The sequence below is a fragment of the Schistocerca gregaria genome, chromosome 4 (assembly GCF_023897955.1).
Source record: "Schistocerca gregaria isolate iqSchGreg1 chromosome 4, iqSchGreg1.2, whole genome shotgun sequence".
NCBI classification, from domain to species: Eukaryota; Metazoa; Arthropoda; class Insecta; order Orthoptera; family Acrididae; genus Schistocerca; species Schistocerca gregaria.
Window position 1 is genome coordinate 753,823,399 of NC_064923.1, and position 19,056 is coordinate 753,842,454.

Here is a 19,056-nt window from a genome sequence, read left to right on the forward strand (position 1 = left end):
TGGCCAGACGCGGGATTGAACCGTCGTCCTCCCGAATGCAAGTCCTGTGTCTAACCACTGCGCCACCTCGCTCGTTCGGGTGGATGAGGAAAAACAGTACAATGATGTTCTGTGAGCTTCTCTCAGAGTGCACAGAGTTGTGTGAGGTCTTACATTGTTAATGGAGAAGGAGAAGTTCATTTGCATTTTTATGGCAACAAAGATGCTGAGGTCATTTCTCCAGTTTCCTGAGGGTAGCACAATACACTTCAGAGTTGATTGTTGCACCACAAGGGAGAACATCAAACAGAATAACCCCTTCAGAGTCCCAGAGCACTGTCACCATGACCTTAACAATCAAGGGTGTGGCTGTGAACATTTTCTTCATAGGAGACACAGTGTGGCACCAGTCGATGGATTACCATTTAGTTTCTGATTTAAAGTGATGAACTCTCGTTGTTTGACAAAAAACTGTCTTGATCGGCCTTGTAATGCAAAAGTAATTCCACACAGACGGTCCTTTGTTGCGCTTTATGGTCTTCTGTTAGGTGTCAAAGAACCAAATACACTCCTGGAAATGGCAAAAAGAACACATTGACACCGGTGTGTCAGACCCACCATACTTGCTCCGGACACTGCGAGAGGGCTGTACAAGCAATGATCACACGCACGGCAGAGCGGACACACCAGGAACCGCTGTGTTGGCCGTCGAATGGCGCTAGCTGCGCAGCATTTGTGCACCGCCGCCGTCAGTGTCAGCTAGTTTGCCGTGGCATACGGAGCTCCATAGAAGTCTTTAACACTGGTAGCATGCCGCGACAGTGTGGACGTGAACTGTATGTGCAGTTGACGGACTTTGAGCGAGGGCGTATAGTGGACATGCGGGAGGCCGGGTGGACGTACCGCCGAATTGCTCAACACGTGGGGCGTGAGGTCTCCACAGTACATTGCCAGTGGTCGGCAGAAGGTGCACGTGCCCGTCGACCTGGGACCGGACCGCAGCGACGCACGGATGCACGCCAAGACGATAGGATCCTACGCAGTGCCGTAGGGGACCGCACCGCCACTTACCAGCAAATTAGGAACACTGTTGCTCCTGGGGTATCGGCGAGGACCATTCGCAACCGTCTCCATGAAGCTGGGCTACGGCCCCGCACACCGTTAGACCGTCTTCCGCTCACGCCCCAACATCGTGCAGCCCGCCTCCAGTGGTGTCGCGACAGGCGTGAATGGAGGGACGAATGGAGACGTGTCGTCTTCAGCGATGAGAGTCGCTTCTGCCTTGGTGCCAATGATGGTCGTATGCGTGTTTGGCGCCGTGCAGGTGAGCGCCACAATCAGGACTGCATACGACCGAGGCACACAGGGCCAACACCTGGCATCATGGTGTGGGGAGCGATCTCCTACACTGGCCGTACACCTCTGGGGATCGTTGAGGGGACACTGAATAGTGCACGGTACATCCAAACCGTCATCGAACCCATCGTTCTACCATTCCTAGACTGGCAAGGGAACTTGCTGTTCCAACAGGACAATGCACGTCCGCATGTATCCCGTGCCACCCAACGTGCTCTAGAAGGTGTAAGTCAACTACCCTGGCCAGCAAGATCTCCGGATCTGTCCCCCATTGAGCATGTTTGGGACTGGATGAAGCGTCGTCTCACGCGGTCTGCACGTCCAGCACGAACGCTGGTCCAACTGAGGCACCAGGTGGAAATGTCATGGCAAGCCGTTCCACAGGACTACAGCCAGCATCTCTACGATCGTCTCCATGGGAGAATAGCAGCCTGCATTGCTGCGAAAGGTGGATATACACTGTACTAGTGTCGACATTGTGCATGCTCTGTTGCCTGTGTCTATGTGCCTGTGGTTCTGTCAGTGTGATCATGTGATGTATCTGACCCCAGGAATGTGTCAATAAAGTTTCCCCTTCCTGGGACAATGAATTCACGGTGTTCTTATTTCAATTTCCAGGAGTGTAGATACACACCTTTGACTACCCCAACTGGTGGACGTGTATGTCAGCACTACCAATAGAAATGTACAACTGAACAGTGAGGTGTCTGATTGTGATCCGTAAATCACCTCAAATGATAGTGTCCACATGTTCCAGCATTACAAGAGTCACAGCTGTGAGCAGCTGGCCAGCATATAGGAAATCAGACAGTTTTGCATGACCTCTATGTGAGTATGACAGATGCCTCACCCAATGACTCACAATGCTTTTGTTCACTGCTAGGTCTCCATAGACATTTTGCAAGCACCAGTGAATATCTGTGATGCTCTGGTTTTCTGCCAAGAGAAAGTCAATGATGGCTCTCTGCTTGGAATGCACCTCTGTTACAGACACCATTTTGAAAGCTACATATAGTGCCACCACCTATTGGAACTTCATGGGGCTGAAGCAGAAATATTCCCCAATGTCTTACAACAATTCTGCATTTTTTTTTCAACTGAAATTGAACACTGCTCATATTTAAAGGAAAAATCAGATGTCAGCTAACATATGTAAGCAAATGAATGGAGTTTTTAGATAGCTGATGTAAAAAAGATGAACTCTAGCGTGTCAGTTAATCCCACTCAAAATAGAGAAATTTGTGGAGGATGAAAAGAGCATGTCTTACACTTGAGGCCATCCCACACATCATGGGAAGTTCAGTGGAACTCAATTTTGTATTTCTATTTTATTGTATGGTGTGATGTTGTCACATTTGCAGTCGCCCTTCACGCAGAAACTTTTTGCTGCTTTTCAAGATCTAAAGTCCAAAATTTGATTGCAAGACTACAAGTCACTAAAATTAGTGATATAGCAACAAAGTTTGGTCAATTGATGTGCTTTGAAATAACTTACCAGGCAGTGGAGTCCCTGAGAACTGACATTCAAATGTTACTGTTTCCATTTCCTTAGCCCTGTTGTCCCTAATTTCTTGTACAAATGTTGGTACACTCTGGGTAGCTGTGCAACAAAAACAGTACTTCAGAAAGTTACCATTTGTGAATATTATCTATTCATATCCAAAATAATGAAACAAAAGTCTTGGATGCCATATGAAAAATAATAAACAATAACTATACAAAAATACAGAAAGATACGACTGACACTGGAAAAAGTTACATAAGATTAGTAATTTTAACATTTATTACATACCTATGACTAGAGGTGATATTATTGTTGGGTTTATTCGAACTTCTGCAAGAATTTTCCTGCTAGCAGTGCTCTAAAGCAACAGCAACAAAAAACCATGCTATTAATGAGTTATTCACATAATAATGAAACAAACTACTATGTTTGCTATCACTCTAAAAATGATCATAGTTATTTCTTCACTCAAACATGCATATAATACTACAGACTGAACACACAAAGAAAAAAATCAGACGAGGAAGTAAAGGTGTAATAGGGATATCATAGTATTAAAACATGATCCAAATTTATAGTATGGTATTACCTAATAAAAGCTTCTTTAAAATGCAGTATGCTTATTGTTACTTATCAACAAAAACCAAAAAACAAGTAATGAACTAAATGTAAGCTGCATTATGAAAATAAAAAGTTACTAATAATGCCACACAAAATACTTGGACACATATACAGGGGGTGGACAAAATATGGAAACACCCAAAACACAAAACATTACCATGCCTAACACAGTGTAGGAAAACTGTCAGCATCCAAAACAGCTTCCAGGCATCTCTCAATGAATAAATACAGGTCCTGTATGACATTCAAGAGACTGTTATACCATTCTTCCAGCAAAATAGTGGCCAGTTCAGGTAGTGATGGTTGAAGTGAGCAGTGATTACGCACCATTTCTTCCAAAGTAGACAACAAGGGCTCAATAACATTGAAATCTGGTGACCGTGTTGGTCAGAGGAAATGTGACAATTCATCCTTGTGCTTACAAAATCAGACTAGATGACATGAGCTGTGTGAACAAGGGGCCAGTCTTCTTGGAACACAGCATCACCATTATGGAACAAATAATGTACCATGGGATGGAACTGATCAGCCAAAGACACATAATCCTTGGGGACATTGCAACCTTGTAGAGTACCTACAGGGCCCATGGAATACCACAATACAGCTGCCAGGAACATCACTGAATCCCTCCCATGTTTCACTTTTGGGACATAAACTGGGCCAGAAGTTGGAGACAATGTGCAACAAGACTCATTCAACCAACTGATTTCCTTCCATTGCTCCATAGTCCACGTTTTATGCCCTCAGCACCACATTTTCACATGGTGGAAATTTGCATCAGTGATGAGTGGTTTTGGAATTCCAAGTCAGCCTGCAATTATTCGTGCTAGTGGAGTGCCTTTCATGTTGTTTTGGTGCTGACAGGGTTTGTGGGTGCAACATTCAGTTCTACAATGACTTTTGGAGCTGAAATCCTTTTACGTATCATCACAATCCTCTCCAATGAGCTTTTGTCATGATCACTCAACACACATTTTCATCCGTGCTGTGACTTAGCAGATGATGTTCTCCCACATTCCTTGTATGCAGCATAAATCTCCTATGCGGTGCCTCTCGAAAGACGAAACACTTTGGTTACCTTAGTTATGGAAGCACCTACTGTAAAAGCACCAACCATTTGCCTACGTTTAGTTCACTTAGCTCTGACATAACATACTAACTATCACAAAGAACACTGTTCTGACCACAACTAACACATGCAACATATTGAGGACATTGCACAGGTGCTGTTTACGGTCAAATACAACAGAACACCCTGTAGGTTTGGCTAGCGCTCTGCATTTATGTTCAGAGGCACATATCTCACTGTGTTTCAACATTTTTGTCCGACCTCTGTATATTGCCTGCACATTCAATGAAAACAAAGTGAATAGGTGGTAAATTAAGAAGTGCAAACTATATGATTTTTACATTTGAGTTCCCTCATTGCATTCATTTAAATTACTACAAAAAATGGAAAAAATAAAATTAAAATACATCATAGTTCATTGAAAGAAAAACCACAGGTATTTACCTGCCACGATTTTGGCAGAGCCATGCTCATGCTGATCACTGTCAGAGAAAGCAGAGGCAAGCCCACGGCATTCCTCTGCCTCTCCACAGCACCTACTTTCAAGCAACAGAAATTCTTGCAGTTCCTCCTGGCTGTCTGCTGTATGCAACTGGAGGAAAGTAGACGGATCTACTTCACGGGGTTCAAGTGGGAATAATGGTGAGGAATTGAGATTGGTGTGTGTACCAGCACGTGATAAACTATGACATTCCCTAACGACACTGTTTCTCGGAGTAGGAAACAGTGCCTCACAAGATGCCGACAGGTTACGCGACGCCCTTTTCAGTTCGGTTTCATTATTCGTATCGGGCACATGTTGTAGTGCTGCTGCTGCCACCACCACAACCTCTTTCTCTTGTCGTTCAGTCAGGTGTAGTGGTGGCGATGCAAGCAGCGCTGCACCTGCTCCGCCACCTGCACTCAACGCTTCTATAGCTGCCGAGATAGAATGTCGGTGAGAACTCAGGTAGTCAGATATGACTAAATGAGCAAAGCCAGGTGGATTAGAGGAATGGGAAGCTGCAGCAGAACACTCCATAGCATTTGTGAGGCTTGGCATGCAAGTCGGTACAACAGCATCGTGCACAGGCAAAGTGGCCGAACGGCCATTACCCATCAGTTTCTCCTTTAGTTGTTCCATCTGTGTCACCCATTCAGGTTTTCGATATTCCTTTGTACCTAGAATACCTGTTTAAACAGAAACAGGTAATTATTCAGAAATTATTTTCAATGCAGCTATGATACTATGGATAATGAGTAGAACAACACATGTTAAGATACTATGAAGGAAAAGTAGCACACATCTGAATTTAGAGGTTTTTTTTTTTCAGAAGTTACTTTCTTATGCTAGGATATGCAGAATGACATATAACAGTACGAGAAATACTATTTACTTATGAATAATACAATGATATTCACAACACATCATAATTACTGCAAAGTTATTTAGTAAATAAACACAAGTAAGCATTGATATTGTACAAATTGATTGCTGCATTATAAGTGACATGAAAAATGGCTTGTGATGAGAGTAGGTGAAATGTGTTATTGTGGATGGAAATGTACTGTTGTTGGTGGTGAAAACTTAGAGAAGGATTGTGGTTGATAGGGAGATGATACGCCTGCAGATGTTACACATAGCATCTTCTCCACATCACAATCACAAGTTTGCTGGAAAAAGAAGTAAGAAATAAATATGCATTTGTATTATATTTACATTTCAATTTGTTTAAATTGAAAAAAAAAAAAAAACACATTCAGAGATCCAATGTTGATTAGTATGACACAACCCTTAAAAATGTGAGTTTCTATAAATTTACAGTTATTAGTTTTATTTAATAACAAAACAAAATATATGAAATTAGACCCATGTCTATTCGATTCTCTCTTTTCAGAACTTCATTTGTCTATCTTTCATACTGATAGAGAGAGAAAATGTTTTACAAATTCTTCTCGTTTCAGAACAGATGAAACTTTAAATAAAAAGTACTATTTTCATCTGTAAAGAGAACAAAACAACATATATAATCCAAAATGAAGCAGACATTTACCTTCTACAACAAGTTCAGTAACTGTTGTGTCAATGCCAAAATCATTCTGAGCTTCGCATAGAATCTCACCCGCATCGTCAGGGAAAACTTCTGGTATAGTGAGGACTGAAGTACCTTCCTCAAAATCTTCAACATCAAAATCCTTTGAAGGGGTAAGTTCTATTCCTTGCTTGTACCATCTAATCTTTGGTCTTGGTATTCCTTCTGCTTTGACCTCCAGTCTAAAAAATACAACATTGAGAATGAAAAAGATATTGATGGGCATACACAGAGAAGAAACACTGAACTATACTAGGTATGTTGTCATTTGAAACCCTAAATCTGCTGACTTAGAAGATTATTTATTTATTATTATCACTTAATAGTATGAGATTGCAACATAGTTAAATGCACAGAACACAGAAACATACAACTACTTACTATCAAGAGAAGGGTAGGAAAACAGGAGCAGTAAGGGGCACAAGTCCAAAAGCAAAAGACTGGATAGCAAACAGAAATAAGTCTCAAGTGGCAGGAAAAGAGGACTGCTCAATGACAGACAGCTGAATGATTATCTAGCATTGTCTGGTTACTTGTTTGTCCCAATTATACATTTGACAGTAAAGTAAACGTCTATTGCATAAAAATAAATTTGGATTATTTACATGATTTTGAAATTATAAATACTGCATAAAATTATAAGATATAATCTTTTACAGATTCAGTGCATTATTATTTTACCACAAAGTACATTATCTTACTCTGCAGGTATGAGGATCCACAATGGCTGGGTTAGCCTGACATTGAGCAAACAAAGTTGCCCACAGGAGAAGTATGACAATCTCAAATTCACTCCACAGTACTTTGTAGACTGTTTTATATACATTAAACATAGTTGAAATTTTGCCGGAGTTATGCTTACATGTCACTCAATCCCCTCCCCTACCTAGATTCCTAGGAGCCATGACATATAAAATAGAACAATGTGGGAGCTCAGTAAATATGAAGAAAGAACTTATACAGAAACCGACTGCTCACATAATGGCCAATGAGAAACATACAATAAACCCAGGCCAAAAATTCATATTGCTAATACAAAAAAATATTACTACACATGAAGAAGAACATTAGCCAGTGTAAAAAAATGAAGAGTTTCACTGTTGGAAACTACAAACAATTCAATAGAGAAGAAATCATTACGAGAAACACATCTATACAGCTGCTTCTCAAACAATGTCAGTCAAATAAAAAAACATTAATGCCTTTAAGCACACAGTCAGTTAAATACAGGATAAAAATCCATTTTAGTCCTAAAATGAATATGATAAACAATATACAAGTATGTAAATTTAAAATATACTTAATCTGTTCTATATATACACTAAATTATAGAACACACTATGCAAATTTCTTTACGTAATCAAGATATCACAATCTATATATAATGATACAGTATGTAACCTATTGAAATACATCAAAAGCTGAGTATATAAATAAATAAAAGTACTAATGGTGTCCTATTCTTACAGTATTTCTCTCCTTCACAAAGTAAATCAGTTGTGTGCCAATTTGATTGAATTTGCTCCAAATGGTTCAGATATTTGCTTAAAATGTAACCCGTTCTTCATTCCATCACCACCCCTTTGGGGGCTAATGGCATCAGAACTGCCAGGAATTTGCCTAGTGTCCCAAAACCTATTGCTTTGACACTAACAGAGTTCATTTATGGTTATTTTTAAATGTTAGTCAACAGTACATATTTACAGACAGTAAGTACATATGTACCATGGTTGGTTCAACTGTCTATATGTTTCATTATTATTCTTATACGTCATCATTTTCCCACCCTGAAAAATAGGTATGCCAGGGCTGTCTTACCTATGTGGTAATTGCACTCTGGCACCAATCAGCAGAATTATGATGTTACTGAAAATATAATTTCTAGACACCTGGATTCAAAATGATTTCAAATGACACACATATAGTACCAGCAACACAAATGCAGTGTAACATAAAATAAAAGTTACAGTTTATGCTAACTTCTTCACAAAACAAGATACTGTTCTGTTTGAATTGCTTATTTTCCCTAATTCTGTAACATTCTCCATTTTGGAATTATATTCTAGGCCAACACAACACTTAGCTCTGTCATTTTCTTGCCCAGAGAATAACTGTAAGAACAATATATCAGGCTTCGCAAAAAAAAAAAAAAAAAAAAAAAAAAAAATCTTCCGCTTTAAAAAATATTCGATCCCAGCATTTATATTCGAGAATTTTTTTAAATAAGGAGTGCCTAGGGTACCGTAAGGGGAGGGATGGAGTGTGTGTGTGTGTGTGTGTGTGTGTGTGTGTGTGAGAGAGAGAGAGAGAGGGGGGGGGGGGGGGGGGGAGTGGGTTTATTCATTACAGAATCTTCTTACACTTGTAGAAATACTTATCTACGATTCTGCTAACAGGTTTAGGCAGTTCTAGGATAACGTGGACGAGCAGTCACTGAATAACTTATGTTTATTTGATTGTTACACCAATCATGGACCCATTTCTTTTGACAGAGCTTTCTTTTTCTCCTGACCTAACCCTTAAGAAGACGAGAACACTTCCTGAACAAAAAGGAGATCCAAATATTTTCTGAACAACGCTGAAACAGAGCCTTCAATCTTTTTCTGTTGGTTTGCCATGCTCACTACTGTTGGTTGCAGACTCAACATGTGTCGACTATTTGCTTTTACATAACAGATTAACTGGCTGGCCTCTAAGGAAGTTAGTTTTGTTCTACATAGATGAGTTTGTTTCAGCAGCACCAAACTCTTTGCACAAATTCTTTAACATCTGAAAGGTAAGACACGTTATCATAAAACATTAATACAAACATTTTAGCCCATAGTCCACAGAATGCCAGTCATTGTAAAAATTGTACAAAATCTATAATTTTTCTAGGTTTCTGGAAAAAAGTTATTGTTTAAACTGTTTATTACATTTTTCTCATTGTTTCCCACTTTTTTTCAAAAGGATAATTTATTTTTTTCTTTTATGCAGCCATCCATACAAGTCAGTGAGCACTACAAAGAGTCCTGGGATATCTCTCATAGCCTTTTAAAATGATTACAAAAAGTGCTCTATTACTTTGTTACTCTTTTGTAAGGCCAGTAAGTGGGTTTAACATAATAATGTCAACAAATAACATCTGATAAACATCTGTTAGTATGTCATCTGAGAAGAATAACAGTATAAGAAGACTCTTAGTGATGTGACTGATAGGAGTAGGTGTGTCAAATGGAATTGAATGTCGGTAATAGATACTGACTTCTTTCCAATCACTATTACCTTCAGACAGCAGACAACACCTTGTTCAAAGGGTCTGACATGTCAATAAAAGATTCCAAAATCAGTTACACATAACAATTTAGCAGCTTTTAATTTGGCACATCATTTCTGCTATTACAAAATAATTTTTTCACAGTTCACATTAGCAGTACTCAAAAATCAGTTAAAAATAGTTCATACCATTTGATTTCTGTCTATTCAAGTAGACAAATCAGCTAGCATGTCAGGAGTCTTATTAAGAGCATGCACGTTAATATGTGCACAGAAAGTAACCCACATGTTAAAAAGCATGTAGAATGTAGGGCCTAACTTACAGTCCACACTGTGATTTACTGATGCACACTATGCTACATGAAATTTGATTACCCCAAAATTTGGCCATAGCCTTCTAGTCAACTTGGCAATGGTATATCAAAGAAAGCAATAATGCAAGTTGCCATGGCACAAAAGAGTGGCATTTTCCAGTGCCTTATTTTGTTGCACAGTACAGTAATGCACTCAAAACCATGGAAAGAAGCAGGATTCACAAAAAATGTGCACTCAATAATCAAGTACCATGTTACATCCCTTCTCAGCATTTTTTTAACAGAGGAGCTGGTATTCTTCTCACCACAAAATGAAACTCTGTTAACTAAACGCACCTTTCTTGCATTCAAACTTAAAAGAAAAAAGTCTAATAAGCATGTGGTGTCAGGCCACTTAGATCAGTGTTAGTCACACCCATAGCTATTAATTCTATGAAATATGTTTTCAGAATCTTCAATATAATTTATTTCTTCTAGTGGCATTAAAAACACAAAAACACACACACACACACACACACACACACACACACACACACACACACACACACACAGCTACTATTATCTGCTGAGACTGCAGTTGGTCAGATGTTCATGATAAGAGACCAACAGTAGCTGTGTGTGTGTGTGTGTGTGTGTGTGTGTGTGTGTGTGTGTGTGTGTGTGTGTGTCACACCACAAGAAGGACTAATTTATTGAAGACTCACAAACCATATTATATTTCAGAGAATTTATAGCTATGGCTGAGTCTAAGACTGCTCTAAGTGGCGTTAACATCAAATGTTTAGAAGACTCTTTAAAAAAAAGTTTAAATGCAAGAAAGACTAGTTTTGTTTGTACTGAGAAGTATACCAACTTCTTTGTTAGAAAATGCTTTGAAAGGGTGCATCAAGGCACTTGATCATGGAACGCAGCAATATTTACAGAAAATCTGAAAGGCTGGTGAAACCAACTGGTGGGAAGAGTCAAAGGGCATGAAAGGTAGGCACAGAATGAGAAGAGAGTGAGAGAGCGTTGTAGCCTACACACTACATTATTCAATCTGTACAGTGAACAAGCATGAAACAAAATCAAGGAGAAATTTAGAAAGAGGGCTAAAGCTCAGGCACATGTAACAAAAGCTTTAAGGTTTGACAATGACACTATAATGCTGTCAACAATGGCAAAGGAATTACAGTCATTGTTAGGAAAGATATGAACATGGACAAAAGTAAAACAGGGTAGAATTAAATCAGATGACACAAAAAGTGAATCAGATTAGGAAATGAGACACTATAAGTAACAGACATGTTTTGCTATTTGGGTAGCAAACCAGCTGGCAATAGCAAAATAGAGAGGATATAAAATGAAGAATTGCACTAACAAGAAAAGATTAGAGGTAACAGGAAGTTACTGAACTGCAATGCATACAGCTTCTATAACAGAACTCTCATAAAAGTTAAATTTTATTACCACACTGGAATCAAATAATTACTGAAGTTATCCATTTTAAATTTTCAGGAATGAGGAGAAGTGGAAAGGTTGTTTGCTTTCTTTGTATCCAATGTATTACGTTGTAGGCATCATATTTTAATGGCAACACTAAGAATTCATAAAAAGTATCGTAGGCCTAGAGAAGGTAAATAAGACTGATCTATGGTATCAGTTCAAATAGACCAAGCAAAACACTGTACAGGTGCCTCAATGCCGAATCATGAGAGTTATGTTTAATAATATGAACTCATTCAAAAGGAGTTGCAACATTCACAGAGTGAACACTATACAGAAAAATGATTCCCACTAGGATAAAATTTCCTTAGCTTTTAGAGAGAGAAATATGAATAACTCAGCACTTTTTATGATCTGAAAACTAGATCTTAAAATCTATGTTGAAAGACTTTCTATTGGCACATTTCTTTTACTCTGTATAGGTGTTCCTCAAAGTAGTTTAGACACTTTTGCTGTGTTGTATTACTTGTTTGCATCTATAAGTGAAAATCTCTCACTTTTGTGTCTCTTTAAAAAAAATTATCAGTAGTCCCTGAATTTGCTTGTATCTACTAGTACCAATCCCTCACTTTTGTGTGTCTTTAAAAAAATTATCAGTAGTACATGAACGTGTAGGTATTCAGTCAGTACTTGTCAGCATGCATTGTGATGATGAAAGATAGAAGCTTTGATGTGGGAGGCAATTAATAGGAACATGGGCTGTTAGGAATGTCAGTCACAAATGGAGACATTATGGAACACATACAAAATACAAACTAACTAGGAGTCAGAAATATCAAATGAGATTCAAACACAACAACCAGGAAATGAATAAATAAATAACAATTTATCAGGGTGAATTCTTTCTAGTTTCTGTGTATATCTGTATTTTGTCTCCATTTTTTACTACCCATTCCCACTTCCTCTGTCCAGTCATAAAATTAAAAATTCCCCCTTGTCTTTCTAAGAAAGAGATCTATAGTTAATTTCATAAGCTGAAAGTATAACACAGTAGAACAAAGCCAACCTTATAAGTTCACCATCACGTGAGGTCACAGTTTCTGGCAAGTAAGTAACAAACCGAGGTGCTTTTCCCACTTCCCCATGTTGCAATTCTGTCATTTCAGAAACTTCAGAGATTGTCTCCTACAAAAAAATTAGAAAAAGGAAACAAAATGTTAAAAATGTTACAAAGTGTACTTCAATCTCAAAAACATAATAACAACTACTTTGAACTGAAAACTACAACAGAATGTTTTGAACCCACTGTGTTCAATTTAGAATGCATGATCACTGTTTGCTGCATGAAATGCCACATGGCAACATCAACCACGTGTGTTATTACTTCAAGTAATTAATAAGCTTCTCTTTCAAGAAAATTTTTTTCTGATTAATCAGCATGATACATGAGAATGAAAATTGGGGTGTTGAGATAGGTGAATGTTGCCTGTAAATATCTTTAAATGTGCCCATGAAATAAATGCCTTTCTCTGTAACTGTTTTAATAATAATTCTACTGCACAATTTTTCAAAATTTTTATTTCTTTTTAATTTACATTTCATTTCACAACAATGAATTTGCATGTTTCATGTACTATGGGAAAAATATAATAAGCTTCTATGAACATTCCATTCTGCTACACAAGTGTATTTAAGTAAGCTGTACTAAGGGGAAACTGTATTGCAGCTTCCTTGAAAATAAATTTCAGCTCACAATACTAGCATAAATTTTGGTGTTAAGACTTTCAGTTCATACTTAAAGAGTTACACTATGAATTTTCCTGATCACGAAAGACTCCTATCAACTTGACATAAAACAATTGTCACTACAAATTACCATATTCAATCAGCATTGGCATTTATTTGTAATCTGGATCATAAATTGATCTCCAATATATTACCTTTTCTACTAAAAGATCTTCTTCTGAACCACTCTGTCCTGTAACAAGAGATACTCCAGTTGTTGCAATCTCAGAGTCAGGTACGTATTCATAAGCTGTAACAACATAGATTTAGTTATTTTAAAAGTACAATGTCATAGTCAAATGTGGTTTACATTAGATATACATTATATCAATGTTTAATTGTGTATTAAAAGTGTGTCATTCTCAAATATTGTAATTCCATTGCATCATCTTATTACAATTAGTTATACCATGACACACAATCATTGCTGAGTAAGGTAACCTCTAAACAACAACTTAAATTCTAAAAGCCTTAAGTGAACGTTACAAATTATAGCTAACTGACATACTTAGTATGAAACTGAATTATTACATAATTATTAAGTGTTAACAACTGCCTGACCTTCAACAACAAGTGATGCAGCACAAACAGCTTCTCCTGCTTTGTTGATAGCCTGGCAAGTGTACTGTCCAGCATCCTCTGGAAAAACCTCTGAAATTGCTAATTTACAAACTCCTTCTGAGTCTTGGTACATTGTAACACCCTTAGATTCTTTCAAAGGTAGTCCTTTGTGATACCAAATAACTTTTGGAATTGGTTTTCCAACAATCTGGAATAATATAAAACAGTGATTCTGTTAGAAAAACAACATAACAATAGATAGTGTTAACTTGTCATTATACTACAGTAATGTTTTAAGGAATTTAATTCTCATTCTATTTTAAGTTATTCAGTTCAACCACAGAATGGAAGCCAAATAAAAAATGGTACTTATGCCTATAACTGGACAAATGGTAACATACAGAAATATGAAAAAGTTAAAAAATACTGAGATTCAGTAACTACAGGAGTTCTCATTCAACTGAAAATTTAAGAATGTAGACATAAGGCTTTAAATATTGGTGCAGCAAGATATGTGTGAACTGCAACATGCAGCCCAAAAGGCACATATGCAAGTCACGAGTCACAATTGGAAAATAAAACAAATCTGTGGCAAAAATTCTGGTCAAGTTAATGGATAACTGTTCACAAGAAGAGCAGTAAGTGAGGACATGAAACCAACATGATGAAACAATTTTTTGTGGAGAGTGGAGAGAGGAAGATGAGTAGAAAAATACATGTCAAGTGGTACGATGAAAATGAAGATTGAAAGAAATGATATGGAGTAAAACCAGCAAAACAGGGAAGGTAGCAAGGATGGAGGCATGGTTGCCTCCATCCTTGCCTCCATCCATGCCTCCATCCTTGCTACCTTCCCTGTTTTCCTTTCCCTGTTGCTTCATAACCTGGGTTGTGAGTAACTAAATCCACTTTCCCTTCTTTCCTTTCTTTCCCCTCTCTCCTCCCTGATGAAGGAACATTTATTCCGAAAGCTAGGAACTTAAATTTTCGGTTGTTTTTTGTGTTTCTATCGGCTGTACTGAGCTGAGGTAAGTACTGGCCAGCCCCTCTGTCTCTTTGTTAGTAATTGTTTCACATCTTTATATGAGATTTTCCATTAATTAATACAATGTATTAAAACAGGTCAGCAAATCCTTTCAACTAAAAACACATTTGTTGGGGTTAATATCTTAAAATCATGGAGTTGCACATTTGGGCTCTGTTAGAGAGCAAAATTAAAAAAGATGATGAAGCATAATCTCAAACTATGGTAAACAAAGACATACAAATCAAGGTTTTTGCAATCATAGGCTCTTCTACCATAACACATCAAGGAAACAATAAATGCCTCACAAGTTCTATAATACGAAAACACTTTTAAACTGCACAGAATGGTGAAGTAAGGTGGACTCATAAGTTGGGTACTGAAATCAAAATTGGACAATGAAATGAAACTAACAGTCATAAATTCACAAGTAAGAAAGAAAGATAATTTAATGTGCCAGCAATAGTTTTATGTTGCAGAATGTACACTGAAACAAACTGCTCATATTACAACACAAACCCTTAAAAAATTTCCTTCATGTCAATATGATCTATGTTGATGAAGGAGTGACTTAACTATGGAAGAGGATATTTCATAAGTTGGGTGGGTAGGTAACTACTACTTTGTGGGAAGAAAAGTGCAATCCATAAAAAAAGTTTGTCATGTTAGCAGCATATACAGTGTATTAAAACAGGTCAGCAAGTCCTTTCAACTAAAAACACATTTGGGAAGGATATTACCCATTTCAGAGGATGGTGAAAGGTAGTAAAAGCCATGATACATCATGTGATTTACCTACATGGTTTTCTTATGAAACATATAAACTGAAATTAACTCCAATGTAATACCACAATAGTTACAAACCAATTAAACTATATGAAAATGCAAAATAACAGTGAGCCATACAAATTGCTTATTCCACAGTAACATCTAATATTAATAGTCAGTCTCTTCCCTAAGCTCAAATGTAAATGTTTAACACGGGGACAGTTTTTTTTATTACATTTGTTTAATTTGACAAAGCAGAAATGGCAGAACTGCATCACATCCTATTATATTTTATGAATGTAATCTCTCAAACACATAAGAGAGTGCCAGCTGTTCTTTTAAAACTTTAAATAAGAAAAGTGAACATTAATTATGTATTAAGATATCAGTACACACTGGAAGAGAAAGAAAGATTACTGTAAATATTGTCCAAGCTCTGGTATAACATACCTTGCAAGTGAGTTGCACTGGTTCTCCATCCATGACTCGTAATGGCACTAACTTCTGTTCAAAATGTGGAGCCTCTAACTCTATAGTATCTTCCCATTTCTCATCAGGTATGACAGATAGTGTTGCTGTGCAAGTCACTGATCCAACAACATTCTCTGCACGACATGTATAACTACCTGTCTGTTGCTCATTAACATCTTGCAAAACTAGTAATGATTTATTTGCTTCTGTCACAATCCGTGTTTCTGTTGTTGACTATGAAAAAAATAAGATATTTACAATGATCAGAAAGTTTACAATTATATGGGCATGACTAGAATAATCATAATCTGGAAAACCATAGTACTGAATTAGTGACCAAAAAGATTTCTATTCCATCTCTGCCAGGATTTCAGTGGGTACAAAACAAACAGCTTTAACTATGTACATTCTGCAAGGCTTTCATTACAGCATTTTTGTAAATTCTTACTTTAGTGAATTGATTTAGTAATGACATTGCAAAGTAAAAAATGCTCATATAGTTACACAGAAAATGATTGATTCCATTTAACATTTTATTTGAAGTTTACATTTCGTGTTCTGAGGTAAAATAATAAATGCTAACAATAAAGCATGTCACCTAAACTTTTAAACAAAAATAAAACGGCAGCAACACAAATTTGGCAGTTTGTATTTCATCTATTACTGTTAGACACCAACAATGAACAAAGTCAGTCACTTGTCTTTAAACAAAAATAAATTAGTTTTACCTTCACTGGAGTAGACAGATGGAACCATTGGAATGAACATGTAGGGTATGACTCTACAATAGTCTCCAAAATAACAACTTCTCCAACAGTTACAATCTTCGGCTGTAGAGGCTTAATGAAAGATGGTGGCCTTGCTTCAGTCATTTCAGGTTGTTCTTCTAAAATTACAATAATAACAACAGATACTGAAACAGTCTAGCAGTTGCTTTTTGTTTCAAAAAACAAAAGCAAAGTATCAATCTTTTACAGTTTTTCCCAGCGTGACTATCATAAGATACCAAAGCATTTGAGTACACAGGGCTTTATAATCAATAATTCAACAATTACCCATTTGACTATGACTGTTTCCATGCCCAAAGTATGTAGTGATATATCATAATTCTAAGCACAAGGCTAATATTTACCTCTGATAGTGACAGAACAAGATGTTTTGGCCTCTCCAACTGGATTTATAGCACGAACTTCATACATTCCAGTACTGGTTTTGTTTATCTTTTCTATACGTAAAACAGTATGTTTTCTCTGTTTCACAATATCAATTCCCTCTGAAGCCACCACCTCCTTTCCATTACGAAACCACTTTGCTTCTGGTACAGGTTCTCCTTCAAATGCTGCCATCAGCTCCACAGGCTCATCTTTTACTGCAGCAATGGCTTGTAAGGGACGTGTTATATATGGTGCCCTCATAAACTGTGGCTGTCTTGCTTCTATTGGTTTACCTGCCAAAAAGACAATTTATTTCAGGAACTATGTCCGTAAGAAGGTAGCCAACAAATTTGACAACAAATTTTAGGCTATGTCATAAACCAACCAACCAACCAAAATTTATTCATATTTCTATAATAAATATAAGGAATAATCTTTTCCGTAAACTGAAAAAATAGTTATGCAAAAAAGTCTGAATATTATAAATAAAAGAGTGAGGAAAGCAATTAATTGTTAGGCAACAGTTGTGTAATACATAATGGCTTGTGTTGTTTTTTATTGCATCTGTTAAACAAATAATTTTCTTAAGTATTGCCACAAGTGGCATTAATGTTTCAACTCATCCTGCATTTTCAAAGATATTCTTAGATGTAGTGTACTAAGATTGGTGTCCTAGACATCATAAAGGTACCGAACCAGTAGGTTTCCAGCAATGTGAAAAACTGAAATCTTTTGTTTCAGTTGTTGCTCATGTGGTTTTCAGTTCAAAGACCGCTTAGCTTCAGTTCTCCATACTAATATATCCTGTGCAAGCCTTTTCTCTCTGCATAACCACTGCAACTTACATCTGTTTGAACCTGCTTACTGTATTCAAACATTTGACTCAAAATTCAATTTTTACCAGTATAGAATGTTTTATCACTATCAATGATAGTTCAATAATTCATGTTCAATAATTGAGCTTGTGAAACATTGCCTTGAAAGTGAAGGAAAGTGAAAACTACAGCAATAAAGTAAAAAAATACCAGTTACTAGCAAAAGTGCAACACAGTTGTAAAGAATTAAAATATAATACATAAGGAAGCTATGGCAAAATAAAAATAGAGATACAAAATAATATAAACAGAGGGATGCAAATAGACATTACCCCAGAGGAATTAAAGGGTATGGATGTAGATGGTGAAAGTGTAATGAGTAATAAACACTGCATACAAGGTGGAGGTAAACACGAGTGTTTGTGGGACTTGAAAGAAAAGTTGATAGATGGAAAATGAAAAATACAGGGAAAGCTAGAAAAGATGAAGTTCAGTCAGATTATAATACAAAGAGTGCACCAAAAACCCCTTACCAAAGACATAAACTGAAATAGTCTCACATTAATATGGGAGAAACCACAAACTCATTCAGCAACTCATAGAGGAGAATTCTCACATCGTATGACATATTGTCCAACTGTACAACACATATTGTCAACTCTACCTAAATCAATTCATTGTTGCCAAAGAGCTGTGATAGCCATGTCAGCATACTCTATTAATGAACACGCAAGCTCTCCCCTTGATGACGAAACTGCAGAATGTAACATTAAATAGTGAAATTATCTTGTTTTACTATGTTACTATTGATGCAGGAATCAATTAATGTTGAACACCATCTTGAGAATTAACAATAATGATAACGCAGAAACATTCTTAGTAT

General features: G+C 37.1%; 1 protein-coding gene across 11 annotated transcripts in view; it reads right to left on the minus strand.

The window, feature by feature from the left end:
• Nucleotides 1-19,056, minus strand: part of LOC126365782 (titin) — a 523,502-nt gene that overhangs the window by 218,478 nt on the left and 285,968 nt on the right. For all 11 annotated transcript variants that reach the window (XM_050008347.1, XM_050008355.1, XM_050008352.1 and 8 more), the window contains 9 exons: nt 17,337-17,651; nt 16,933-17,090; nt 16,184-16,438; nt 13,942-14,149; nt 13,536-13,630; nt 12,662-12,780; nt 6,563-6,783; nt 5,625-5,699; nt 2,831-2,935 (listed from right to left, as the gene is read on the minus strand). In XM_050008347.1, the coding sequence (XP_049864304.1) occupies nt 2,831-2,935; nt 5,625-5,699; nt 6,563-6,783; nt 12,662-12,780; nt 13,536-13,630; nt 13,942-14,149; nt 16,184-16,438; nt 16,933-17,090; nt 17,337-17,651 (1,551 nt within the window). The remainder of the gene's footprint in view (nt 1-2,830; nt 2,936-5,624; nt 5,700-6,562; nt 6,784-12,661; nt 12,781-13,535; nt 13,631-13,941; nt 14,150-16,183; nt 16,439-16,932; nt 17,091-17,336; nt 17,652-19,056) is intronic.